The sequence below is a fragment of the Cervus canadensis genome, chromosome 2, assembly GCF_019320065.1.
Source record: "Cervus canadensis isolate Bull #8, Minnesota chromosome 2, ASM1932006v1, whole genome shotgun sequence".
NCBI classification, from domain to species: Eukaryota; Metazoa; Chordata; class Mammalia; order Artiodactyla; family Cervidae; genus Cervus; species Cervus canadensis.
In genome coordinates, this window is record NC_057387.1 from 107,937,250 (window position 1) to 107,965,048 (window position 27,799).

Here is a 27,799-nt window from a genome sequence, read left to right on the forward strand (position 1 = left end):
ACCACTGAGCCAACAGGGGCCCTGCCGTTCTTTGTTGCTGTTGTTAACAAGGTTGCTTCTTAGTTCCCATGTGGTTAAGATTTATTGTGGCTACCTTTCTCCTATTTTTTCTATTTATTTTGGATTGTAATCAGAGAACGTTTCTTGTGAAGTCACTGCTATAAAAATTTTCTTAATAGGTCTTCTTTCCAGTCTATTGCAGAATTACCCAATAGAAGTATAATGTATACCACATGTGTAACTGAAAGCTTTTTAGTTGGCATATTTAGAAAAGCAAAAAGAGGGTTACATTAATTTTAATAGTATATTTTATTAAATCAGAAATATATATATATATATATATATATATATATAATATTATCCTTTAAAGATATACCCAGCGTAAAAAATTTTAAAGTGTTTCTTCGCTGTCGTTTCTTTCAGTTTTACTGAGATATAATTGACAGGCAGCCCTGAATAAGCTTAAAGTGGATGGCAGAGTAATTTGACTTTTCTAGATCATGAGGCGATTGCTGTAACAAGTTTAGTGATCACTCATCATCTTATATAGATACCAAATTAAAGGAGCAGAAAATTTTTTTTACCTTGTGATGAGAATTCTTAGAATATCCTCTCTTAATGATGTTTATATGTAACATACAACAGTGTTAATTTTATCTATCATGTTGTACATTACACCTCTGTCGTTATTTCTCTCAAAATTGAAGCTTGTCCCCTTAGACTGCCTTCATCCAACTCCCCTTTGCCCCTGCTCTCTGCCTCTGGCAGCCACAAATTTGATTTCCATTTCTATGCATTTGCTGATTTTTGAAATATAATTGACCACAGCACTATGTTAGTTCTGTTAGACAACACAGTGATTCAGTACTTCCAGACCCTTCAAAAGAATCACCATGATAAATCCAGTTATGATATTCACAGTAGAAAGGTATTACATAACTTTTGACTCTATTTCTTGCACTCTTATTTCATACCTGTGACGCTTATTTTGCAACTGGAAGTTTGGATCTTTTAAAAAACTTTTTAATTTGAGGATAATTGCTTTACAAAATTGTGTTGGTTTCTGCCATACATCAACATGGATCAGCCATAGGTATACGTATAACTCCTCTCTTTTGAACCCTTCCCCATCTCCCACACCACCCCACCCCTCTGCTGCTGCTGCTGCTGCTAAGTCCCTTCAGTCGTGTCCGACTCTGTGCGACCCTATAGACGGCAGCCTACCAGGCTCCCCCGTCCCTGGGATTCTCCAGGCAAGAACACTGGAGTGGGTTGCCATTTCCTTCTCCAAATGGAGACACAGACATAGAGAATAGACTTGTGGACACATCACTGCTCTGCAAATAGGTTCATTAGTACCATCTTTCTAGATTCCATATACATGCATTGAAAGAAAGTGTCAGTCACTCAGTCATGTCTGACTCTTTATGACCCCATAGACTGTAGCTCACCAGGTTCCTCTGTCCATGGAATTCTCCGGGCAAGAATACTGGAGCGGGCTGCCATGTCCTTCTCCAATGTATGCATTAATATATATTTGTTTTTCTCTTTCTGACTTCGTCCCTGTGTGTAACAGGCTCTGGGTTCATCCACCTCATCAGGGCTGACTCAAATGTGTTCTTTTATATGGCTGTGTAACAGTCCACGGTGCATATGGACCACAAGGAAGTTTGTATTTTCATCCCCCTAACCCTTCTCTCTCCTTTCCCCTGCCCCATCCCCTCTGTCAGCTGCTTGTTTGCTCTCTGTATCTATGAGTCTGTTTGTTTTGTCATGGTTGTTCATTTGCTTTGTCTTTTTCCCCACATGTGAGTGAAATCATACAGTATTTGTCTTTCTCTGTCTTACTTCGCTTAGCATAATACCCTCTAGGTCCATCCATGTTGTTGCAAATGACAAGATTTCTTTCTTTGTTATGGCTGAGTAATATTCAATAGCCAATATATCTTGGCTGTTGTAAACAGTGATGCAACAAACATAGGGGTGTATATATCTTTTCTAATTAGTGTTTTCCATTTCCTTGTATGAATACCCAGGAGTAGCATTTCTGGATCCTATGGTAGTCCTATTTTTACCTTTTTGAGAATCTCTGTAGTGTTTTCCGTAGTGGCTCTCCCAATTTACATTGACACCAACAGTGCCCTAGAGTTCCCTTTTTTCTACATCCTTGCCAGCACTTGTTATTTATTGTCTTTTTGATAATAGTCATTCTGACAGGTGTGAGGCAATAGTTGCTTATGAGTTGATCTGCATTTCTCTGATGATTAGTGACGTTAAGCGTCTTTTTATGTGCCTGTTGGCCTTCTGTATGTCTTCTCTGGAAAAATGTGTGTTTGAGTCTTCTGCCCATTTTTAATCATGCTTTGTTGTTGTTGACTTGTATGAATTCTTTGTGTACTTTGGATATTAACCTATTATTAAATATATCATTTGCAAATATCTTCTTCCATTCGGTAAGTGGCCTTTCCCTTTTGCTTGTAATTTTCTTTGCTGATCAAAAGATTTTAGTTTGATAAAGTCCATTTGTTTATTTTACTTTTATTTCTCTTGTCTGAGGAGTCATATCCTCCCAAAATATGTATTACTAATATTGAACTTAAAGAGCATACTGCCTATGTTTTCTACTAGAAGTTTTATGGTTTTAGGTCTTACATTTAAGTCTTTACTCTATTTTGAATTTATTTTTGCTCATGGCATGAGAGATTAATCCAGTTTGATTCTTTTGCATGTGGCTGTCAAATTTTCCCACCACATTTATTCAAGAGAATGTCTTTCCCCATTGTATTGTCCTACGTGCTTTGTCACGGGTTAATTAATTGCCTGTGTAAGTGTGGAGTTTTTTCTCCTCTATATTCTGTTCCATTGACTCTGTGTCTGTTTTAGCATAAGTACCATACTGTTTTGATCACTTTTCACTTTAGCTTTGTAGTACAGTTTGAAACCAGGAAGTGTGATGCCTCTAGTTCTGCCCCTTTTTTTAACTTGAAACATAATTAATTTGCAATCTTGTGTTAGTCTCTGTTGTGCAGTAAAGTGATTCAAATATATATTCTTTTTCAGATTCTTTTCCATTACAGATTATTACAAGGTATTGAATAACTTCCCTGTGATGTACAGTAGGAACTTACTATTTATCTATTTTATATGTAGAGATGGATATCTGTTATCTGAACATAAGCTATAAGATGTAATGAAGGCCCAGATTAATGTCCTCTTCAGTCCCTAAACAGTGTAGTGGAAGACTGGCACCTTCAGCATCAGAAGAGGAGTTCAGAGAGGCTGTCCTGAAGCCAGGGGGAACCCTCCTATCCCAGGGTGAGCAGACCTTGGGGGCTGGCACCCTTTGAACCCTGCTGTGTCATTACTGAGGTCTGCTTGCCCACTGTTTGTCTGCTTTGCTATTGTTGTTGTTCAGTCGCCAAGTATTGTCCAACTCTTTGTGATCCCATGAACTGCAGCATGGCAGGCTTCTTTCTCCTTCACTATCTTCTGGAGTTTGCTCAAACGCATGTCCATTGAGTCAGTGATGTCATCCAACCATCTCATCCTTTGTCACTTCCTTCTCCTCTCGCTCTCAGTCCTTCGCAGAATCAGGGTCTTTTCCAGTGAGTTGGCTGTTCACATCAGCTAGCCAAAGTATTGGAGTTTCAGCTTCAGCATCAGTCCTTCCAATGAATATTCAGGGTTGATTTCCTTTAGGATTGACTGGTTTGATCTCTTTGCAGTACAAGGGATTCTCAAGAGTCTTCTCCAGCACAACAGTTAGAAAGCATCAGTTCTTTGGTGCTCAGCTTTCTTTATGGTCCACTCTCACATCTGAACATGACTACTGGAAAAACCAATGCTTTAGGTAACAGCAACATGTATTCCATACGACAGATAAAGAATTCTTAACCAGTCCTTCTGCTGTCTCCATCCAGGGTCTTTTCAGATGTTTCCATATCTGATGGCTGCTCCAATACACTGTCTCCTGAACAGTACAAGAGTTGTCCAGTGTGGAACAGGAACAAACCAGAGAGCCACCATCCCCTTTTTGCTGAGAGAAAGCTGTCTTAGCAATGTTATATGTTTCCCTGGATATGTTCTGTGTTCACCCATGAATGGGGGAAAGAGATTCAAGAGTTCTCAGATAAAGTCACATCCAAAAGAGGTTCTGGATGGGGACTAGGGCAGAGGTGACTCCTCAGAGTTCAGTCCAGCCCCGGAGAACACGGTTAGCAGAGAGGTAGGAGGAGACCAAGGAAATGGGCAGGCACAGTCTTGCTTTGGGTCTTGAATGAAGAACGAGAGAGTGAACTAGAATGTTTCCCCAGAGGGAGCAGCAGAGTCAGAGGAGTTTTTCCAAGATAAGGGGGAGTGTTCTTTCCGGGTGAAAGCAGAGGTGAAAAAACACAGGCATAGACGTATCCTGTAATATATGGTGTAATCATCAATCCCTGCCTTCCAATAACATGCCATTTTGCTTAAGTGACTTGATGATAAAATAAAGATAAGGGAACACATATAGGCGGCACAGCCCCACCAGAAAGTCAGTTGCTTCTGGTTTGTGCGGAGATGGCCCTGGCACTGCAGCTTCGGTGGCAGGTGGTGGCTGGACTCCTGCTCTGTCTGTGCGTCGGGCGATGGGCCGAGGCCGGGAAGGTGCTGGTGGTCCCCATGGAGGGCAGCCACTGGCTCAGCATGCGGGAGGCTGTGCGGGAGCTCCACGCCAGAGGTCACCAGGCAGTGGTCCTGTCTCCAGAGATGAATATCCACATCAAGGCAGAGGACTTTTTCACCACGAAAACCTATGCCATTCCGTATACCCGGGACCAGTTTGATTCCATCATGAAGGGCAGTCCTGATGAGGCTTTTGAAAGAGTACATTTTCTAACACGGTTTTTGGAAACTATGGCAACATTGAAAACTGTGTCTTTGCTCTTTGCAAGGTCTTGTGAGGCACTGTTGTATAACAAGGACTTGATCAGAGACCTGAATGCCAGTTCCTTCGATGTGGTTTTAACGGACCCTATTTACCCCTGCGGGGCAGTGCTGGCTAAGTACCTGTCCATTCCTGCTGTATTTTTCTTGCGTTTCCTTCCCTGTGACTTAGATTTTGAGGGCACAGCATGCCCAAACCCTTTCTCTTATGTTCCTCGGTTATTAACAATGAATCCAGACCACATGACATTCTTCCAAAGGGTCAAGAACATGCTCTACCCTCTGGGCCTGAAGTATATTTGCCAGGTTGGTTTCACTCCTTATGCACGTATGGCCTCTGAGCTTCTTCAGAGAGAGGTGTCACTGGGGGAGATTCTTGCCTCTGGATCCGTGTGGCTGTTCAGAGGAGACTTTGTGATGGACTACCCGCGGCCAATCATGCCCAACATGGTGTTCATTGGGGGTATCAACTGTGCCAACAGGAAGCCGTTATCTCAGGTTGGTACTGCTGCTCTTGTTCAATCAGTGTTCCAAGCGGAGCACATTTTATTTTTTAAAAAACAATTCAGGGTGTTTTGTTATGTACTGATCTTTCTGATGATTTCCACCTCTCATTCTCCTCCTCACCGTCTGTGATGAGACACATTGTTAAAGTGCCTCCAGGAGTGCAGTAAAGGCTTACAGTGATCTCTGAGAGGAGTGAGAGGCAGGGTTGAGGGTGTGTAATAGGATTGACCACCGTGATTGCCCTTTTGTAAAGTCATTGGTGCAACTGTTGTGCAGTTTTCTCCAGCTGAGTAGGAGCAGGAACTTGAGCTGTGAATTTATCCTTCAGGGGATTTTGCCTGAGGGTGTTCAGTAGAAGTATAAGCAAAGTGGAGTCTGGTTGCTTGCAGCTTAAAAGACAATAAAGAAGCAAGACTGTGGATGTGAAAGTTTGCTTGGATGAAAGTGCCCGGAATGGGGATGCAGAGAGGTGAGTCCTGTCCAAACACTTATTCCCTCCTTGGACAATCCGGGGCAGGAGTTTTTATTGACAGAGGGAAGGGGGCTCCATGTAGAAACAGCACAGTCGGCTCTGACCGTCATCTTGAAATCAGTGGTCTGACCACCATCATTTTGACTGTTTCCAGTACAGTTAATCTTCAGTCCCAGGGCTGGTTTGTTCCCATTCCTTGAGGCCATTTCTCAGAATTGCGGCAGCTTCTATGTCATGGCTACGGTCTGGTCACCATGTAGTTAACTTTTTCCACCTCATGGGGGTTTCAGTATCTATGACAGCTCACAGGATATGGCTCAGAGTATTATCTATAAATACCAGGACTGTAGTTAACAACATTAATTCCTTTAATTTTATGCTTATATGAGATGATGCGTGATCACTAAACTTGTTGTAGTAAAAGTCTCGTCATCTAGAAAAGTCAGATCACTCTGCTATCTACCTTAAGCTTAACCAAGGCTGCCTGTCAATTATGTCTCAATAAAACCGGAAGAAACAATGGCAAACAAGAAGGCTGTTTCTTAATTCCCATATAATTAAGGTTATTGCAGTCATTTTTCTCTAATTTTTTCTAATTATTTTTAATTATAATCAAAGAATGTTTCTTGTGAGTTACTATTTTTAAAAACTTTTTAATATGCTTTCTTTATGGTCCAGTACAGAATTGTCCAGTAGGAATCTAATATAAGTCATATATGTAATTGAAGGCTTTTTAGTATGTATATTAAAAAAAGTAAAAAGAGTATTGCAGCTAATTTTAATATTTTATTGAATCAAATATATTAAAATATTATCCTTTAAACATATACTCAATATAAAATTGTTTACCAGGTGCCTCTGAGCATGGGATTTTCCTGGCAAGAATACTGGAGTGGGTTGCCTCACCCTCCACCAGGGGGTGGTTTTCCAGACCCAGAGATCGAATCCGCATCTCCTGCATTGCAGGCAGATTCTTTATTGCTCCCCCTCCTCCCATTCCCTGCCTCTGGCAGCCACAAAGCTGATTTCTATTTCATGAGTTTGCTTCTTAGTTTTCAAAGCTGATTGACCTGCAGCAGTATGTTTGTTCCTATTACATAACATGGTGATTCAGTTCTCCTATACACTTCAAAATAATCACCACGATAAATCCAGCTATGATATTCATCACAGAACATGATGTAACAATAGACTGTACTTCTCACACTCTTTATTTCTTACCTATGACACTTATTTTGCAACTGGAAGCTTGGATCTTAATCCCCCCCACCCTTTACTCTCCTTTCGCCACTCTGATCCCCTGTCAATAGCCTGTTGTTCTCTGTTATCTGTGAGTCTGTTTGTTTTGGTATGGTTGCTCATTTTCATTGCCTTTTATTTTCCACATGTAAGTGAAATCATACAGTATTTATCTTTATATGTCTTACTTTACAGTAAGTGTAATACCCACGAGGTCCATCCATGTTGTCCCAATGGCAAGATTTCATCCTTTTTTATGGCTGAGTAATATTCAATAACCAATATTTTTGGTTATTGTAAACAATGCTACAATGAACCTAGGGGTGCATATATCTTTTCTAATTACTGATTTTGTTTTCTTTGTGTAAATACTCAGGAGAAGAATTGCTGCATCATATGACAATTCTACTGTTTTCCCTTGTGGATGCACCAATTTACATTGCCTCCAACAGTGCACTAGAGTGCCCTTTTCTTTACATTCTTACCAACCTTTGTTTTTTTAAATTTTTTTCTCACCATCTTTTGCTATTTGCTTCATCACCATGTAAATGTAACAGTTCTTTGAAAAATGCCATTTGTATTTTGATTAGTATTTTATTGAATCTGTAGATTGTCTTAAGTAGTACAGTCCTTTTAACAATATTAACTATTCCAATCCATGAATATGGTACATCTCTCCATCTGTTTGTGTTGTCTTCAATTACTTTTATCAGTGCCTTATAAATTTCTCAGTACAGGTCTTTTATATTTATTCCTAAGTATTTTATTATTTTGTGTTACTGGAAGTAGAATTGTTTCCGTAATTTCTCTTTCTGATAGTTCATTGTCAGCATATAGAAATGCAACAGATTTCTGTTAATAGTTTTATATCCTGCAGCTTTACCAAATTCATTAATGAGTTCTAATAGTTTTTTTGGTGGCCTCGTTAGGGTTTTCTATGCATAGTATCACGTCATCTGAAAACAGTGACAGTTTTACTTCTTCCTTTTCTAATTTGGATTTTTTTGTATGTGTGTTATAGATGTTTGGTTGGTGGTTACCATGTGGTTTCTTGATAGCAATCTCTCTATATATGTGATTATTTTAAATTGTTAATATTTTAAGTTCAAAAGCATTTTAACACCTCTATTTTCAAACTCTCTCCACATTTACTATTTTTGACATATTTCACATCTTTTTGTGTTGTATATCCCTTAGCTACTCATTGTGGATGATTTTAATACTTTTGTCTTTTAACCTTCCTGCTAGTCTTATATATGGTTGACGTACTACCTTTATTGTACATTTATCTTTACCAAAGATATTTTTTTTTTTTGTAATTTTCACATTTCTAATTGTGGCCTTTACTTTTCCACTTACAGGACACTCTTGAAAAATTCTTGTAAAGCTGGTTTCATGGTGCTAGACTGTGAGTTTTGCTTGTCTGTAAAACTTTTGATCTCTCCTTTGAATCTGAATGAAAGCTTTGTCAAGTAGGGCACTTTTGGTTGTTTTTCATCACTTTAAATATATCATGCTATTCCCTTCCACCCTGCAGAATTTCTGCTGCAAAATCAGCTTATAATATGATGGGTTGGCTGTGGGGTCTGGAGTGTCACAAAACTTGTTTTGGCCTGCTGGTACATGGAGCCAGGGCCCAGGGAGTCTTGAGGCTTGTGCCAGCCTGCTTGTGGGTGGGTTGAGTCTTAGGGCTAATGCTGGCCCACTTGTAGGTGGAGCTGGGTCCTGGAGTCTCTGATTGAATGGCCCAGGGGTCCATGATCTAGTGTCAACCTGCTGGAGGATAGGGTCAGGGCCCAGGTAGTCCAAGGGTTAGTGCTGGCTCATTGGTGGGTGGAGTTGTAACCCAGGGTCTCTGGCTGCAGGGCCTGAGGGTCCTGGATTTGATGTTGTCCTGCTGGAGGATGGGGCCTGGGCCTTAGGCGTCCCTGGGCTAGTGCTGGCGCACTGGTAGAAATCCAGGTCCTGGGCCCTTTGGTAAATGAGTCCAGGTGCTGGGTGGCTGAGAACTCAGGGGGTCTTAGGCAGCTGGCCTGTTAGCGAGTGGGCCTCTGTCCCCACTTGGCTAGCTGCTTGACCTGAAGCATCATAGTACTGGTGCCTACAAGCGAGGAGAGTAGGGCTTGGTCCTGGTGCTGATAAGCTAGAGGGTTGATCCCAAAATGGCCCTTGCCAACAGTGTCATCATGATAGAATGGAGCTCCCCAAAGAGCTGCTGTCAGTGTCGATATCCCCAGGATGATCTTGTTGCCTCCTGCCTCTCTGGGAGGTTCTCCAAGACTAGCGGAATCCTGCTTCTGCTCTGGGCCCCAGAGTGTATGAGATTTTGTGTGCATCCTTGAAAAGTAAAGTCTATTTCCTACAGCCCTCTGGTTCTCCCAAAAGTGAGCCCCACTGACCTTCAAAGCCAGATATTCTGGAAGTTCTTCTTCCTGGTGCAGAACGCTGGTCTGGGATACCTGATATGGGGCTCAGACCCCTCAATCCAGGGTTCCTTCACGGGAACCTCATAGTGCTGTTGGTGGGAGTGTAAAATGGTGCAGTCATTGTGGAAAACAGTATGTCAGTTTCTCAAAAAGTTAAAAATAGAATTACCAGATGATTCAGCAACTCCACTTCTAGGTATATACCCAAAATAATTGAAAGCAGCATCGCGAAGAGATATTTGTATACCCATGTCCATAGCAGCATTATTCACAACAGCCAGAAGGTGAGAGCAATCCATGTCCATTGGCAGATGAACAGATAAGCAAAATGTGGTCTATCTATACAATGGAATATTATTCAGCCTTAAAAATGAAGGAAATTCTGACAACATATGAAAACATGAATGAACCTAGAGGATATGATGCTAACTGAAATAAGTCAGTATCAAAAAGATACATACTGTATGATTCCACTAATATGAGGAACCTAGAGTAGTCAAATTTATAGAGACAGAAAGTAAAATGGAGGTTTCTAGGGACTATGAAGTGGGGGAAACTGTGGAGATGTTATTAAGGGGTATACAGTTTCAACTTTTCAAGGTGAACAGTTCTGGAGACTGGCTGCACGACAATATGACTGTAATTAACACTACCAAACTGTACACTTAAAAGTGGTTAAGATGGTAAACCTTATGTTGGGGTATTTTATCACGATTAAACATTTTTAAAAGGCAAACTTTATGAGGAAACAGTCAAACCTATGTGTGCCAATTCAGCAGCTATATGTTTAAAGTAAAAACTATTAAATATTTCAAATGTAAATTGAGCAAAATTCAGTTAAATGGGAAATATTTTAAGACATCACTATCAGAATTAGGCATGTTGAGCTTTTTCATTAGAAAATCGAAAATATGCATTTTTAGATGGTTTAATGGAACATTTACAAACATTGATCATATGTTATCTGATAACTACACATGACTACTGGTCACTTAAAATGTGGATAGTCCAAATTGACATATGCTGTAAGTGTAAAATACATAGCATGATTTGAAGATTTAATGTGAAATAGCTCATTAATTTTATATTGAGGGAAGTGGCCAATATGTTGAAGGAAGAACTTGAATTCACACCCTCCCACGCTGTGCTGTGCTTAGTCACTCAGTCTTGTCCAATTCTTTGTGACCCCATGGACTGTAGCCCGCCAGTCTCCTCTGTCCATGCAGATTCTCCAGGCAAGAATACTGGAGTGGGTTGCCATGCCCTCCTCCAAGGGATCTTCCCAACCCAGGGATCAAACCCAGGTCTCCCGCATTGCAAGTGGATTCTTGACCATCTGAGCCACCAGGGAAGCCCAAGAATACTGGAGTGGGTAGCCTATCCCTTCTCTAGGGGATCTTCCTGGCCCAAATTGAACCAGGGTCTCCTGTATTGCAGGGGGATTTTTTTTTTACTAGCTGAGCTACCAACCCAGGAATGGAACTGGGGTCTACTGTACTGCAGGCAGATTTTTTACCAGCTGAGATACCAGGGAACACCAGTATTACCATTTACAGAATACTGATGTGAAAGGCCTGAAAACTAGCAGAAAAGACAGTCTATAATTAAAGATAAAGAAGGAACCACAATGAGATGTGTAGGAGAGATGAAGATACAGTATAATCAAGACTCATACTCTAGGTGGTAGACTCACAAATAGGGTGATTATAATTTCAGATGAGAGAACAAGCTGCATTTTTAGTCTGTCCAGTTCAGATATCTTTTCACTCTCATGCCTTATGCAAACCTTTCTTTCGAGATGACCAATGGGTGGGGGTCACACACTTTGTAATGGAATATCATAAAGCAACTATGCCCAAAAAGATTTTCAGGGCATAAAGTGTGCCAACAGAAAGCTACCTCTCAGATCTATGTGTGTCGCACCACTCAGCCAATATTCCAAACTTTGCACTATTCAAAGCTTTCCAAAATTTCTGGCTTTTGTCAACCTGAGATGAGATATAGCATGCACATGGCAATGGGAAAATCGTGTGTAGCCTTATGGAAATGCTTTTTACATTTCCAGCTGCCATAGTTGTAGAACCAATCAAGAGCTAGCAATGTAATTTGCATTGTTTTTGGTCATCACCACCATTCTTATTTTTTTTTTAATTATTGCTTAAGTCAAGAGATCTGAATACTGTCCTGAGGCTGCTCATAATCAATCGTGTAACTGTGAGGAATTCACTTATGTGTTTTGCCCTAGCCTTTGGAGGGAGAATGAGTGAGAGGGAGGAGGAGGAGGGGAGAGAGAGAGAGAGAGAGAATGTGTGTGTGTGTAGTTGCTCAGCTGTATTAGACTCTGCAACTATTTGGACTACAGCCTGCCCATCTGTGTTCCCTGTTAGTAGTGACTTCATTCCTATAAAACCAACCTCAGAGTTCTGACCTCCAGATCTTTAAGAGAATAAGTACACATTGTTCCAAGTCACCAAATTTGTGGTAAATTGTTAGCGCAGGCATGAGAAACTAAATACATTACCTTTGTCAGGCTTCCCTGTTTTTATAAAGCCTAGGCTTAACGTTATACTTAAACAGTTAACTCTCCCTGTGTCACCAGCAATATGTGGAACTAAACGCTGTCTTTAAACCAAAAGTATTATTAATATATTCATATCTCTTACTTCTTTGTGCTAATAAAAGGAAGTAAACTGATTTACCTTGTAAACGTTAACTTCAGAGCAAACCACTAGGTTCACATTGCAAACAAAGTGGAAAGGCCAGGTTGAAGGTGCCCTGGTGAACATTTTGTCTCAGTAACACGAAATAAGCAGTGTCTGCCCTGGGGTTATGTTTAATAAATAGCAAAGTGCATACAGATATTTACAACAGTTTTAAAGAAAAACAAAGGTCCTATTCTGTGGCCCAACAGTAGCAACAAATAGGCGTTGGCACGAACTGTTCATAAATTTTTGAGTACAGTTGTTTTGCAAGTAGAGCTCGCTTGCAATCTTCAAAAAAAAAAAAAAAAGAAAGAAAGAAAGAAAGAAAGAACACCCTGCTATTGCTCAAGCTGTGCTCTAAATTCAGCGTGGACCAGGATCACTTGGTGTCACTGCTTAACAACTGCTCTTTGCCATTTATGATCAGGGACTTCAGCTCCCCGTCTTCTTCCACTTCTATCCTTTCTTGGCCATTCTCCACGATTCTCTTGGTGGTGATCATTTTGCCATTCAGGATTTCGGTGGAAGTCGACATGGATTTAAAGTTGCCTGTCCCCCCACTACCACAGGACATGGAGACGGAAGAGAGGCCCCCATTCCCAATGGAATCAAATGAGGTAAGCCCCGTATCAAAAGGAGAAAAACCACCTCCAAATGCTGGAAATTCACTGAAGGCGGAGAAGAGCGACGCGGACCCCCTGCTTCGGCTTCCCCGGGATCTCCTCCGACCCCCCAAAAAGTTCTCCAGCGGGTCTCCGAAGAAGTCGAACGAAAATGGGTCCCGGCCGCCGAAGAACTCTCTGAAGACTTCGGCCGGGTCCCGGAAGGTGAAGACGCACTCAAAGGGGTCCTCGAACGGCCTGCCGCCGCTGGCGCGGCCACCGCCGCCGCCCTCTATTCCCGCCTCGCCGTAGCGGTCGTAGACGTGTCTTTTCTTGGCGTCGGACAACACCTCGTAGGCCTGGGCCACTTGTTTGAATCGCCTCTCCGCCTCCTCCTTGTTCTCGGGGTTTTTGTCCGGGTGCCACTTAAGCGCCAGTTTGCGGTACGCCTTCTTGATGGCTTCTGACGAGGCCTGGCGGGGCACGCCCAGCACCTCGTAGTAGTCTACCATCTTGGAAGGTCGGGAACGGCCCCGCGGGCCAAGGACAGGTGCTGGCTGGCAGCCCCCGGGGCGCGGGCCCGAGTGCCCACCAGGCCAGGCTGCCTGGAGTGGGCGCCCCTTGTGATGATGCCGCGTCTCATTGGGCGAGCCCAGAATGTATTGCTCACACGGTGCTCTGTGACAGGTTTCACGCAGCCGCAGAGGACCCGCCCACTCATTTGCTCCGCCCACCTGACCTCCGCCGAGCGGTTATCTCCAAACCGAGAGATGTGGCTCTGACCGCCTTAGCGGATAGTTCTCACAGGCACCTCCCTGATGGTCCTGTGGTTATGACCACAGGGAGCACCGGTTCCATCTCTGGTCAGGAAATCAAGGTCTTGCATTAAGAAAGAAAGTCATTTTCTTAAAGTAGGCTTGACATCAGGCTTCCCCTTGGCTTGAGGTGGGGGCTGTTGTCCCGTTATTCAGTCGCTCAGTCGTGTCCAACTCATTGCGACTCCATGGACTGCAGCCAGGCTTTCCTGTCCTTCACCATCTCCCAGAGTTTGCTCAAACTCATGTCCATTGAGTGGGTGATGCATTCCAACCATCTTATCCTCTGTCTTCTCCTCCTCCTGCCTGCTGTCTTTCCCAGAATCAGGGTCTTTTCCAATGAGTTTGCCTCAGGTGGCCAAAGTATTGGAGTTTCAGCTTCAGCTTCCAATGAATATTCAGGACTGATTTCCTTTAGGATTGACTGATTGGATTTCCTTGCAGTCCAAGGGACTCTCAAGAGTCTTCTCCAACACCACAGTTCAAAAGCATCAATTCTTCGGCGCCCAGTTTTCTTTATAGTCCAGCTTTCACATCCATACATGACTACTGGAAAAACCATAGCTTTGACTAGATGGACCTTTGTTGGCAAAGTAATGTCTCTGCTTTTTTAATATGCTGTCTCTGTTGGTCATAACTTTTCTTCCAAGGAGCAAGCATCTTTTCATTTCATGGCTGCAGTCACCATCTGCAGTGATTTTGAAGCCCAAGAAAATAGCCTGTCATTGTTTCCATTGTTTCCCCATCTATTTGCCTTGAGGTGATGGGACTGCTGCCTTGATCTTTGTTTTTTGACTGTTGAGTTCTAAGTTACCTTTTTCGCTCTCCTCTTTCACCTTCATCAAGAGGCTCTTTGGTCCTCTTCACTTCCTGCGATAAGGGTGGTGTCATCTGCATTTCTGAGGTTATTGATATTTCTAAGTTGGGGGTAGAGTAGAGCAACAGAAGTGAGTTTAGTCTGATCCTTGTCTGAGAAACAAATACTCTTACTATTTGTCTAGGACAGCATTTCTCCAATTTTTTTGCCTCAGGACCCTTTTGCTTTTGTTTATGTGGGTTATATCTATCAGCACTTGCTCCAGCAAAAATTAAAGTAAATTTAATAACGATAAACCCATTACATGCTAATATAAATCATATATTTATGGAAAATAACTTTCAAAACAAATTTAATAAACAGTAGCATCATTTTCTTTTCTTTCTTTTTTTTTTTTACATCTCTCTGGCTTAACAGAAGAGCTAGATTTTTATATCTGCTTCTGCATTCAATGTATTGTTATATCATGTATCATGTAGCCACTGGGGAACTCCAGTGTATTCAAAAGTCAAATATCATTATCTTAGAAATAATTTTAACTTTGCAAAATTCTCTGAAGATTTTTTGGGGATCCCCCCCAAACTCCTCATAGTTTGTTAACTCCTGACCCAATATATCAAAATGATGAAAACTGCTGGCCATGTTTAAGTGCTGCCTGTAAACTTGGGATTCTGTGATTATTTCTGCTAAAACTGTTGTATCACCATGATTTTCTTTTTGACATCTGACTCTTTTCCACTCCCTCCTTTTTCTCTGACACTATATTCTTTGCCTTGATAAATGGTGAGGCAACACCAATAAAGTTCACTTAGTTCTAAGAGGAAATGATTAACCAATGAACTCACTATTTCATCATAAAAGGTAATAGATCCAAAAGGGTTCACCTTTTCACCAGAACAAATTGCTGATTCCATATCACCTTGAGAAACTTAAGCCAGCTTGGCACTTGGGAAGCACGCAATACACAATAGTAGAAAAGTAGAGATTGGTAATAGAGTCCAGTGTGAACAAAGCAATATGGAAAAGTACAAGGTGTGTGTGGGGTAGGTTAAGTGATTCAGAATGGCAGGAGGGAAAGAGGCAGAGAGAGCGGTTAAGCAGGAGGGTTAGAGAAGTGGAATGAGATGGAGTCCATTCCAGGGAGCTCTGAGGGCAAGGCTGAGGAGTCTGCATTTATTCTGGGCCCTAGGAATGTGCTGACCAAGGTTTCAGGGGTGGTGGTGGCATGGGACTCTGCCATGGATGGCCAATGCAGGGAATCAAAAGGGAGAGGTAGGGACTAAGAGCCTTGGAGGATGAGGCCTAGAAACAAGCCCATGGCAGCTGGGTCTGAGAACCAGTGGTAGAATGATCCAGATTTGGCACTTGCTGGGTTGGAAAGAGGGCCTAGAGCAAAGGAAGAAGGAGCATCACATCCATACAGAAACATTTACGGAGTCTTACTGTCTGCAAAGCTGTGGGTAGGTAGAGATAGAGGCAGAGAGTGAGTCTAGCAGGGAACTCAGATAGGCAAATTGCTGAAGGATACAAGGCAGAATAGGGGCTTCCCTGGAGGCTCAATGGTTTAAAAAAAAAAAGTCCACCTGTCAACACAGGAGACGTGGGTTTGATCCTTGGGTTGGGAAGCTCTCCTGGAGAAAGAAATGTCAACCCACCCTGGTTTTCTTGCCTGGGAAATCTCGTGGACAGAGGAGCCTGGCAGGCTACAGTCCACGGGGTTGCAAAAGAATTGGACACGACTGAACAAGTAAATGGCGACAGTGACAAGGCAGAATAAAGCAAAATGCTATGGAGAGTCGAGGAAGATGACTTTGTTTCCCCTGGAGGGCCCCACAGATTATCCAGAGGGAGTGGACTTGTTTATGTAACCCTTTTCAGTTTAGTAACAAGCAGCTCCAGTTTGATTCCATCAAAAGAGCTAGGAGTAGTTGGGAGGGTGAGTTTCGTCACTTCACTTCAGCTTGAAAAGAAATCACCTTCCAATGGGTCTAGGAATGCTCTTGCAGACACCCCACCCTTCAGTAGACCTCAGAGCAAGACTACATCACCACCCTGCTTGGTTTCCTTGGCCACCCATGCGCCGCAACCCCGGCACATCTCAGCCTGCCCTGTAATTGCCCTGTTGTTTGTCCGCCAGAGCCCTCTTGACAGGCACAGACCATGCCTAACTTGGATTTTGGGCCCCGGCTCCTCGCACCATGCCGGGAGGGCCAACACTTGCCATAAATCTTTGATGAGTGGGGGAATTCACAGTGGATTTTGAGTGTCAGGTCTCCACAGGTTGCAGGGCAGAAGTTTTATTGGATTGCTTAGTCATGGTTCTTGGTCATAATTTTTGAGAGTGGGTGTGGACTGCCTGCTATTCATTTTGGTTAAGAACAATTCCTGGTCTTGGCCAGAGTCACACTCTTAAACCATTCAAGTGCACAGAGACCTCAGAAAGTTCTGAGGCTCTGCCTGATGCAGTAAAGTCATAAAAGCATTAACGTGGTGACTGTGTTTTTACAGCCCTTTGCTCTGTGTAATCTACTGATGAACGCTCGTGACATTGAAACTTTAGAAGAATGACTGCCCTTATTGTTTAAATTGGACTATGAATTTCAGAATGACAGATAAGCGCACACCTATGAGCCAAACCCTTGCCACCTCTTTTCCTCTCGCCTAGAATCTTGATCTTGGTGAGCTCCTGAGCGCTCGGGGCAGGGGAGGGAGGGGAGGGAGCTTAAGAGTGCAGAAGCGAGCTCGCACGCTTCTGAATCACTGAATCACTTTGTTCCTACACCTGAAACTAACACAGTATTGTAAATCGAGTATAGTTCAATTGAAAAGATAAAAAAAGAATGCGATTCGAGTGGTGCTTAGGGACTTCCAGCCAATTAAACTGTTGCCTGTGGTGAGACCTAGAAAGCCCTGCCCTCTTTATCTCAAAAAGTAAATGCCCAGCAGTCTGTAGCTGACTGACAGCTATGGTCACGTGACACAAGCAAACATTAACTTGGCGTATAGTTTGGTTCCTGCCTTGTGTGAGTGAGGCAGGTGACCGTCTTGGTAGCAACAGCAGGGCAAGCATGACAGCAGGGTCCCAGGGGGGACGCCCAGTTGTCCTGCTCCTGCTGCTGTGTGCGCTCGGCCCCTCCGTGTCCCAGGGCGGGAAGCTGCTGGTGGTCCCGGTAGACGGCAGCCACTGGCTGAGTTTGGTCGGACCCCTCCAGCCACTGCAGCAGAGGGGACATGATATCGTGGTCCTGGCACCTGACGCCTCCGTGTACATTAAAGAGGAAGCATTCTACACCTTGAAGAGGTACCCTGTGCCATTCCGAAGGGAGGACTTGGAAGAGACTTTTATCAGCCTCGGGCGTACTGTTTTTGCGGATGATCCTTTTCTGAAGCGCGTGATCACAACCTACCAGAAAGTCAAAAGGGACTCGGCTCTGCTCTTCTCTGCCTGCTCCCACTTACTGCACAACAAGGAGCTGATGGCCTCCCTGGCGGCAAGTAGCTTCGATGCCGTGTTGACGGACCCTTTCCTTCCCTGTGGCCCCATTGTGGCCCAGTACTTGTCTGTGCCTGCTGTGTTCTTCTTGAATGGACTGCCTTGCAGCCTGGACTTTCAGGGTACCCAGAGCCCCAGTCCACCATCCTACGTGCCCAGGTATCTGTCATTTAACTCAGATCACATGACCTTCTTGCAGCGGGTGAAGAACATGTTCATCATCTTGACAGAGAGTTTGCTGTGTGATGTGGTTTATACCCCGTATGGGCTACTTGCCTCGGAAATCCTTCAGAAAGACGTGACTGTCCAGGATCTCATGAGCTCTGGGTCTGTCTGGATTCTCAGAAGTGACTTTGTGTTTAATTTCCCAAGGCCCATCATGCCCAACATAGTTTTTGTTGGTGGGATCAACTGCGCTCACAAAAAGCCACTCTCTCAGGTGTGTATTTGAGTGGGAACTTTACATACCTGTCTTCTGGCAAGAACTTTGAGTGGATGAAATTGTCATGGATCTGCTGAGACAGCCTCAAATGCCTTCTCTTGCTCATTTCTATTTTACCAGTCTCTTAGGAGTGTGTTGTGGTTTATGACTCTTTGGCATCTTCTTCTAGGTTGTTTTTTTTTATCGGAGACTTTAGGAAAGTGTACTTTGGCCATTTTATTCTGTGTGCTCTGGTGGATAGTAATCGATTAGATGTGACATGGGTTAAATGCCATAAACACAGGGCCCTGGGTCCAGGGTTCCTCGCAGAGAACAAAATTGTGCAGCGTGCACTTTGCCCATGGTCAGGTCAGGCTCACAAAAGTCAAGATTGCTGAAATAATTCTTTGGCATCTATAGATCTTGCGTGGCAGGGAAAATTGCCTTTATGTTCCCAGTTAAAAGTCCAGTTTCTAGATAATAGGAAGCTGAATACGGCAGTTCCATTTCCTATAATAAAGCAAATCACTAGACAGCCAGGTTCTGATGTTGGATTCAAAGCTCATGCATCTCACTCTCTTAAATGCTTATTTATTAATGTTTTCACCTTCTGCAACTGGAAGTTTGGGGGAAAAAAAATAGCATTGACATTCTCTTCCAAATCTCGACAGAGAGGGTAGAGAATAGCAGGAGAGTTTCCTTCTAATGGGGATTTGGGAAGGATTCTTCAAGTAGGTGACATTTCAGTGGGCGTTCCTTCATTCATTCTTCAAGTATAGGTTGGGGATCTGCTGGAAGCCCAAGTACTTTCCAGATGCTGAGTCTGGCCCCTACCAGGGGCTACTATCACCCTCATAGAGTGATGAATCTTATTTCCAGTGGGCTTCTGACATGATTCATATTTTATATTATTTTTTAAAATAATAATTTTTTACTGTGCTGGGTCTTTGTTGCTGCCCGGGCTTTTCTCTAGTTGTGGCGAGAGGGGGTTACTCTTCGTTGCGGTGCACAGGCTTCTCATGGCGGTGAGCTTCTCTTGTTGAGGAGCACGGGCTCTAGGGAGGCCTGGCTTCAGTAGTTGCAACTCCTGGGCTCTAGAGCACAGGCTCAGTATTTGTGGCACACGGGCTTAGTTGCTCCTCAGCCAGATCAGGGATTGAACCTGAGTCTCCTGCACCAGCAGGCAGATTCTTTATCACTGAGCCACCAGAGCAGCCCTCATGTTTTAAATGATTACATAATTGTCATAGCCAGCGGAAACTTTGGGCAGCAGGAACAACACCAGGTGAGAAGTTGGGTGCTACCCGGACACCTCCATCCCACTGCTGCAAAACAGGGGCTCCTGAATGGGGCTCTGATTCCACCCCTGTAATGTGGGGAGAGATCTCATAAGCCCTCAAAGGCCCCCTGGCAATAAGATTGTGAGACCACCACGGTCTGCTGGACATGTTTGTATCTAGTGGGGGTGGTCTGGTGAAGGAAGAAGGTGTGTTGTTGATTTTCTGAAAGCAAGATGAAAAAATCCAGAAGTGTAGAAATCCATTAACGGTTCTTTTTCAGACAGAGAAAAAGAAAGGGGTGAAATGTCATCAAACCAACGGGCATATCTCAGATCAAAGGAAAGAAAATTAGCCAGCAGGTTCAAGCAAGATATTTTTGCATGTTTGCTGTTGTGTTTTTGGTAAACAGCTTTTATTTATTTAAGTGATTTCTTTCTTTCTTTAGGATGTTTCATGGGAGAGGCTGCAGAACTTTATCAACTGTCTTTCTTGATATCACATCTTTATATCATTTATTGACATATTTCCCCTTAACTGGTAAATTGTATTGAATGTGTGTGGGTTGCTGCCTTGTTTGGTGCAAGTGAGCTTAGATGTGAGAATATTTCTGTAAATTGTACCTGATAGTAGTTCCTATTGTCTTACTGAAATGCTTTTAATTTGAAGTTCCATTTTTAGATACTAATATCACCATTCCTGCACTATTTTTGTTTACATTTTTCTAGTGCCTCCTTAGTACTCCAGGTCTTCAACCTTCTTCCTTTTCTTTAAACAATATGAAGCAGGGACTTCCCTGGCAGTCCAGTGGTCAAGGTTCTGTGCTACCAATGAAGGGGGCATGGGTTTGATTCTTGGTCAGGGAACTAAGACCCCACATACCATGCTGCCAAAAGATAAATACAACAAAATAAAACCAAAAAATCTACAGAGCCAATATTCTTAACCTAGTCAGGCAGATTCCTTTAACAGTTGAATTTTGCCTATTTGCACTTAACAATCAATACATATGATTATAACTCTTGCAGTTTATTTTTACTTTGCTTTGCCATCCCCCTTTTTTCTTGATTTATGCTGGTCTGTCACATTGCTGTTCTGTTATCTTTTTTTCCCCTTGGTTAATTAGAGAGTGCTGCTCTGCACTTCCTTCCCTCTACTGGGGATGATACTATTCCCAAAGTTCTTGGTAAAAGTCCTGAACTTTTCAAGTATAAAGATGAAATCTTTGTTAATGAGAGTCCCTAAAGAAAGCACAGCTTGGTGTTGGGCATATCTTTGGGATGCCGTCAAAGAATAAAGATGGTAGAACAATGTTGACAGCAAAGGCATGACACTCAAGAATTCCAAGATGTCAGTCCCCTCTCAGGCTGAGAACATCTCTAAGAATACACAGAGATCCAGAGATGGTGTCCACACATCCACAGTGGTTGTAAGGAAAACAGTCAAACAGGATCAGTAAGAACAGACTTGAAGATGACGAAGAGGAGAAGAAAGAGTGGTGACAAGGAAGCTTGCAGTGTTCCTAAGTGGCTCTGAATGTGTAATGATAAAGCAACACATTTCCAACATATGGTTTCATGAGTCTCCTTGCAAAATGAAAGGCATTTGGGAAGGAAAAATCCAGTAAAAGCCTGGAACTCAAAATACTAAACTCAGAGCCAAAGTCAGGACTTCTAGTAAAAGCCTCCTGGGTTTCAAAGTCAGTACACTTGACAAACAGGAGATTAAAAAGGCCCAGGATTCCTGATAACACTACAACTGCTTTTGAACCTAGAAGGGTCAACAATAATACACTAAATGCCACGGTTCTCAGTCACCCGAGACACGGCGATGACGGAGGCAGGGATCCGTGTCCAGTAGTAATGGCACTTGGCACCCAGCTTCTTTACCTCGTGGACACCAGCTCTCAGGGCCCCGGACCATGGTGCGCAGACAGGAGCAGTAGGAGGTGGGATGTTCATCACCTGTGCAGTCTTACCTTTTCTTGTTGGCAAGCCACAGGTTTGTTATGTAAAAGGCTGATTAATGAAATTTAAGAAAAAGGTTCTTTTTTCAATAAATGGTTTATTTTAGGGGGGAAAAAAGTCTCCTGGGCATGTAGTCATGAGTTTTCCCTTCGAGGGGGCCTCATCTTTTCTGGGATGGGATAAAAGGTAGGGGATCGAGGTTTATTGCTGTCAACATGCTGCTTCACACTTTGGCCATTCCAGAGTGTGTGGAGTCAGGGCAAGGTTTTGCTGTTGTTGTTTAGTCGCTAAGTTGTGTCTGACTTTGCGACCTTATGGACTGTAGCCTGCCAGCCTCCTCTGTCCTCGGGATTTCCCTGGCAAGAATACTGGAGTGGGTTGCCATTTCCTTCTCCAAGGGATCTTCCCGACCCAGGGATTGAACCTGCATCTCCTGCATTGGCAAGGCGATTCTTTACTCTGAGCCAGCAAGGAAGACAGGGCAAGGTTTAGGGGAAGTTTTGCCAGGTACAGGGTGGACCTCACCATTACTGAATCCTGTACTGGCCCAGAATCAACACTGGCCTTGATAACATAACCTCTGCAGTTTGTCATTCTATAATTTGTAGATGAACTTTCATGCCATTTAAACTTCAGCCAAGTGCTACTATTTGGCTTTCGGTGTTTATGGCTCTGTGTGTTCCTTTTATGGGTGCAGCAGGGACATTAGACTTGGTCCTTTCTAGACAAAGTTAAAGCCCTAAGAGTGGGTTTCGTGAAGAAGAGGTCTAGAAAATGGAGGAAATTCAGCGTGGGGGTATGGAGGATGATACTGCCTCCCTGACCTTTCGGATAAGCCTGCTAGGGAAGGCCAAGACAGCTGCCGGGAGCCAGGGGCCTCAAAGAGGGCCTGAGGCTGGCGAGGGCAGACTAGACAGTGGGATGGCCTGGAAGTAGGGCTGGCCAGTATTTGGGCTTTATGGCCATGTTCTGAATCAAGGTTGGCAGCCGTCTCTGAAAATCAGGTATGCTGGGCCCTGTCTGAAGTCTCCTAGGTCAGAGCCAGGGTAGCCAGCATTCTGGTTTGTTCAGGACTGTTCTGGTTTTAGGGATTCCCAGGTGGCGCTAGTGGTAAAGAATCCACCCACCAACGCAGGAGATGTGAGAGATACAGGTTCAATCCTGGGTTGGAAGATCCCTTGGAGGAGGGCATGGCAACCCGCTCTAGTGTTCTTCCCTGGAGAATCCCGTGGACAGGGCAGCCTGGCGGGTTACAGTCCTTGGGGTTGCAAAGAGTCAGACACACCTGAAGTGACTTAGTGCTCACACACGTTCTGGTTTTAACACAGAGAGTCCTAAGAAACCCCTCAGTTCACAGTCTCACTAATGGCCGTGGCATTCTTTGGAGACGCATAAAACCAGCTGGAGACTCTCAGGGAGTGAATTAGATCATCAATAACCAACAGTTCAGGGAAAGTTGCCCTACTTGTGCCTTGCGCTGTTCCCTTCAAGTAGATTCCCACTGCACGTGTGTGCACGCACAGGTAGTGTGTGTGTTTCTTGAAGCCTGGAGCACTCTGGCGTTGGCTCTGAAGTTTGGGAGCAGATCACACCATGCTAAGATTATTGTCCAAGGCTGAATCTAGGGGTTTCCTTCCTTTCTTCATGAGATACACCCACTATTCCTCTTCAACTTCTAGTTTCAACACTGTGACTAATGCCGCTATTCTTCTGATTGCATTATTCCTGTTTCATCTTGCTGAAACAGTTTGCTGTCATTTCAGGGGGACTCCAAAGAGTTCTGGTACCATAGTTCTTCATGTATCAGTGTAGAGAAGAGTTCAGTGAGAGGCAGAGTGATAGATAAGAAGTGATTTATTGGGGTAGTATGCTTGTGAGTGAAAGGTTGTTGCTGAACCACGAAAAGATGCCGGGATTCTTGGCCTCCGGAGGAGAAGAATTCAATCCGGGGCCAGAGACAAGGCTTGATTGCTCAGAGCTTTTGTGTAATAAAGTTTTATTAAAGTATAAAGGAGATAGAGAAAGCTTCTGACATAGACATCAGAAGGGGGCAGAAAGAGTGCCCCCTTGCTAGTGTTTGCAGTGGAGGTATATACTCTCCAATGAATCCAAAGAATGTCTGGGGGTTGTAAAGACCTTACCAGACCTATTCCCATAATTTACATTTTAAGATAACAGGATTAGCCAGAAGGTTTCATCCAGAGACTGTCCTCAGGCAGGATACATTATTGTTATATAATCCTAAGGACTGTAGAGGAAAAAAAATGTTTGTCCTTTCTTCCTCCTTGAGAATTCCAGACCTCTCTCTCCTTGGGGACCCTTAGACTTCTTATCAACCTGCCTAGGAAATGACTCTCTCATGAGGCTTACATGGGACTTCCTGGGTGGCTCAGTGATTAAAAAAAAAAAAACAAACTACCTGCAATGCAGAAGACACTGGAGACACTGCAGTTTCAATCCCTTGGAGGGTGAGGAAGATCCCTTGGAGGAGGGCATGGCAACCCACTCCAGTATTCTTGCCTGGAGAATCCCACGGACAGAGGAGCCTGGCAGGCTACAGACCACAGGGTTGCACAGAGTTGGACACAACTGAAGTGACTGAGCACACACACTTGAGGCTTACAAGAGGGTGGGTGAGAAATGCCACACCTGAGAACTTAGTATGCTACAGTTTTATGATCAAAGGAAAAGCAGGGAGGGGGAGAAGACCTTGCCTTTCTTGAGTAGACATGAGTCATGCTTCCTTCATCCGCTCCTCCTCCAGGGGAGTTTTCTCGTCCCTATATGGTCAATCTAGGTCCATGATTATGTGTGCAGACAGCAAGTCCTAGGAATCATTAACTTACTGTACTCACTGGGCAGGATGTGGGTCTCACGCTACCATTGTTTTTACTGTTTTGGGGCACGCACCATGCTTCTACTGCCTGGTTTTGTTGTTAAGCAAGCCTGCTTGGTTTTGTGGTTAAGGAAACCTGCTTTCTCAAGTAATCATGAACTTACAGGGGTCTCCTATATTTTTCTACTTATAATCTCCTAGTGGGATTAACTACATAATCATCTATTTTGTCCCTTCATGCTATCCCTATCATTTTCAAAGCTTTTATTTGACACTGATCTCTAAGTCTATCCCTTATTCCTTAAGAGATAGGCCTTTGCCAGGTCATAACCTGGAACCTGTACTTACTAGCTAGGATCCCTGCCATCTCTGATTCTCACCCTACACACACAGACATTTTCTAATATCCATCTTCCTGCTTCATTCAAGGGAACCACAGATTACTCGGGGTCTAGTAAGATTCATTGTTAACTGGCAAATCAATCATAGTTGATAGCTCAAATGCACCAAAACTCACTTGATGGGTTCAGTTCTTGGTCGGGGAACTAAGATCCCACAAGCTGCATGGCACAACCCCCCACCGCAATTACTCCTTGATTTAAAAAATCATCATAATGGCAATAGGATGCTGTTAGTAAAGGGAAGGACTTAGAATGCATTCAGCCCCTAGTTTTCGAATGATCCTGTCTCACATGCATAGGAGAACAAGCTGGTATAATCCACACAGGGTCGGCATGCCACCCTCTCTCTGTTCTCCATTCCTTATTCCTTGGGTCATCTGGCCCTGAAGTTTCTTCCAAAAGTCTCGTTGCCTTGTCTTGATCTTTGTCCTTAAGTAGCCAAGGCTGTATGCCTGAGGTGACCTTTGCTAGATGCTTCCTGAGACAATGGAGCAGCCTTACATGTTCAGGCTTCCTTGGATGACCGTGAGGGACATAGTGAATTAAGGAATCCACTTCTGGAACAGGAAGTGGGCACTAGGTGAGGGTCGTATGCTGCATGGGTGAAAATTGCACCTGTTTCGCCTTCCTACCAAGAGGCTTTGGTGGTCAGGATTTAGTCACATGCCCTTAACCTTCTCTGAACCCCACAGAAGGGGCTCAGATTGCTGGGACACACTTGGCAAGGGTTTCTGTCCCCTATTTGGTGTTTTTCATACCTAGGGAGGAACAGTTTACCTTTTACAGTACATACGGAATCAGCAGAGAAAGATTCACATATGTTTCTGTATATTCTTTCTGCTAAAGCAGGCAAGTTGACTTAAATACCTTAGAAACTCTTCTCCAGGAAAGGTTGGGAAAATGCATGGTTGACTGGTTACATTTCAGCACGGAGTTGACATGGATATGAGCTTTACTCGTTCAAGTGTATTGACTGCCATAGGGAAGCTCTGCTGCAGGCTGCAGGGAAGAAAGAGTTGTGCAAGAATTTTTTGCTATTTGAGGTTTTTCCTTAATCGTGAGTCTAATTCTTAATGCCCTCTGTAGCTTTGTGCTTTGACTCCATTCATTCTTTCAGCATAAAAAGAATATTCTAGAAGTCTTGAAAAGTAATACGGGTCTCTACATAGATTTTCTTAGAGAGGCAGTGCTGGAGTTTTCAAGCCCACAGAAAGTTTGCTGAAATTCTCTTTGGACAGTGTTCTTCTCCTCCCATGTTTCCTTTCATGGAATCTGCTGAAACCTCGCTCCTCTCTGCAGGAGGCTCCTTCCCCTTTCCTCCCTTCTTCCTATTGCCTTCCGCTCACTCCTTCAGCCCTCCTCCCCAAAGCCTGCTTTCTTCCAAATTTTCCCATCTGCGTGAAGCCCTGGGGAAAGGATCTGGTTTTACCTCTGATCACTTTTCTCTCAGAAACTTGACACATGACTTGGAATCTACATTTCAGAGGAGAACCCAGGTGATAACTCTGTAAGCAGAGTTATCCTCCTTTGGGATGGAAAGGACTTGGGGAGGGAGGGATGTTACAACACACATTAATACTTTGTCTCTCTATCACACACACACACACACACACACACACACACACACACACACACACAAATACACACTCCCGTAATCACTTTCTAAAGAGGAAGATAGCTTATTCAGAGCTGAATGCATACAGTAACCAAAGAATATGAGAAAAAATTAACTGGAAATTTCTCTTCTGCTTCTAGGAATTTGAAGCCTATGTAAATGCTTCTGGAGAACATGGAATTGTGGTTTTCTCTTTGGGCTCAATGGTCTCAGAGATTCCGGAGCAGAAAGCTATGGAAATTGCTGATGCTTTGGGCAAAATACCTCAGACAGTAAGAAGATTCTATATGATTTTTTAAAATCTATCTTCACAAGAGTTCTAATCCAAGACTTCCAATAACTAAATTAATTTATGAGTTGGGTTTTAAACTTGGATTTCCCTGCCACTTCCCAATTATTATTAATAATCCAAAGGGTATTTTTTTTTTTTTTTGCTATTTCACTCTCAACTATGCTGTTAAACCATGATCCACTGCATGAGGAGGTCTCTTTCTCTCTCAACTGACTTAAAAGTATATTAAAGAGAATTTATTTTTTAAAATAAAATGAGCAGGATAGTGTTTCTTCATATTGCATAAGAATATTTCTCTAGAAAGCAGTTGGTTAGGACACTGAATTCATTTCTTATATTTCTGCTTTTGTAGTTCCACGCCTACTCATTTTGTTAAGTAATTTCCCTTAAAGTGCAGAGAAGTGCAAAAATCATAGATATACAACTTGCTGAATTTTTAGATTCACAAAGTGAACACACCTGTGGAATCAAGCCTCTGGAATGAGACACAGAATGTTACCTGTCCCCAAAAGCCTTCTTAATCATCATACCTCCCACCTTTTCCAAGGTTATATTCATTCAGAGACTCCAATTTCTAGCGACTGTAGCTGAGGTCTTGTGTTAAAATTGTATGTGTACACACAAGTTGTATATGTGTGTTCTTAAACTCGTTTTTTTTTTTTTTTTTTTTGCTTTTGCAAGGTCTTGTGGCGGTACACAGGGACTCCACCACCGAATCTTGCGAAGAATACAAAACTTGTCAAGTGGCTGCCCCAAAATGATCTGCTTGGTACGTGGGGAGGATTTAGCATGTAGGGTCTAACCAAGGTTAAATAAGAAAGTGGTTCAGGCAGGGCTATTCTAAAGGATTGTTTAGCCAGAAAGGATTATTGTCAACTATCCCACATTACCTTTTACCCAGTAGGATATCTCAACCCGTATTCGCTTCTGCACATTTCTGCAAGGGTCACGTGTGGATGGCACTGGGCCCTGAGTGTGCTTTGAGAACCCAGGCGAT

The 27,799-nt window shown here is 43.3% G+C and overlaps 2 protein-coding genes across 8 annotated transcripts in view; one reads left to right on the top strand and one right to left on the bottom strand.

Moving 5' to 3' along the window:
• LOC122437277 (UDP-glucuronosyltransferase 1A1-like) overlaps window positions 1-27,799 on the top strand; it is a 141,252-nt gene that overhangs the window by 110,059 nt on the left and 3,394 nt on the right. For 5 of the 7 annotated variants that reach the window (XM_043462039.1, XM_043462041.1, XM_043462038.1 and 2 more), the window contains exons 2-3: window positions 26,651-26,782; window positions 27,484-27,571. In XM_043462039.1, coding sequence (XP_043317974.1) covers window positions 26,651-26,782; window positions 27,484-27,571 — 220 coding nt within the window. Of the gene's footprint in view, window positions 1-4,529; window positions 5,419-17,521; window positions 18,433-26,650; window positions 26,783-27,483; window positions 27,572-27,799 lie in introns of those variants that run through there. The other 2 variants (XM_043462035.1, XM_043462034.1) reach the window with 2 other exon arrangements.
• On the bottom strand, window positions 12,382-13,526 carry DNAJB3 (DnaJ heat shock protein family (Hsp40) member B3). Its single transcript, XM_043462043.1, has one exon. It carries the CDS (start codon window positions 13,378-13,380, stop codon window positions 12,646-12,648), a length of 735 nt encoding a protein of 244 aa, XP_043317978.1. The 5' UTR covers window positions 13,381-13,526; the 3' UTR covers window positions 12,382-12,645.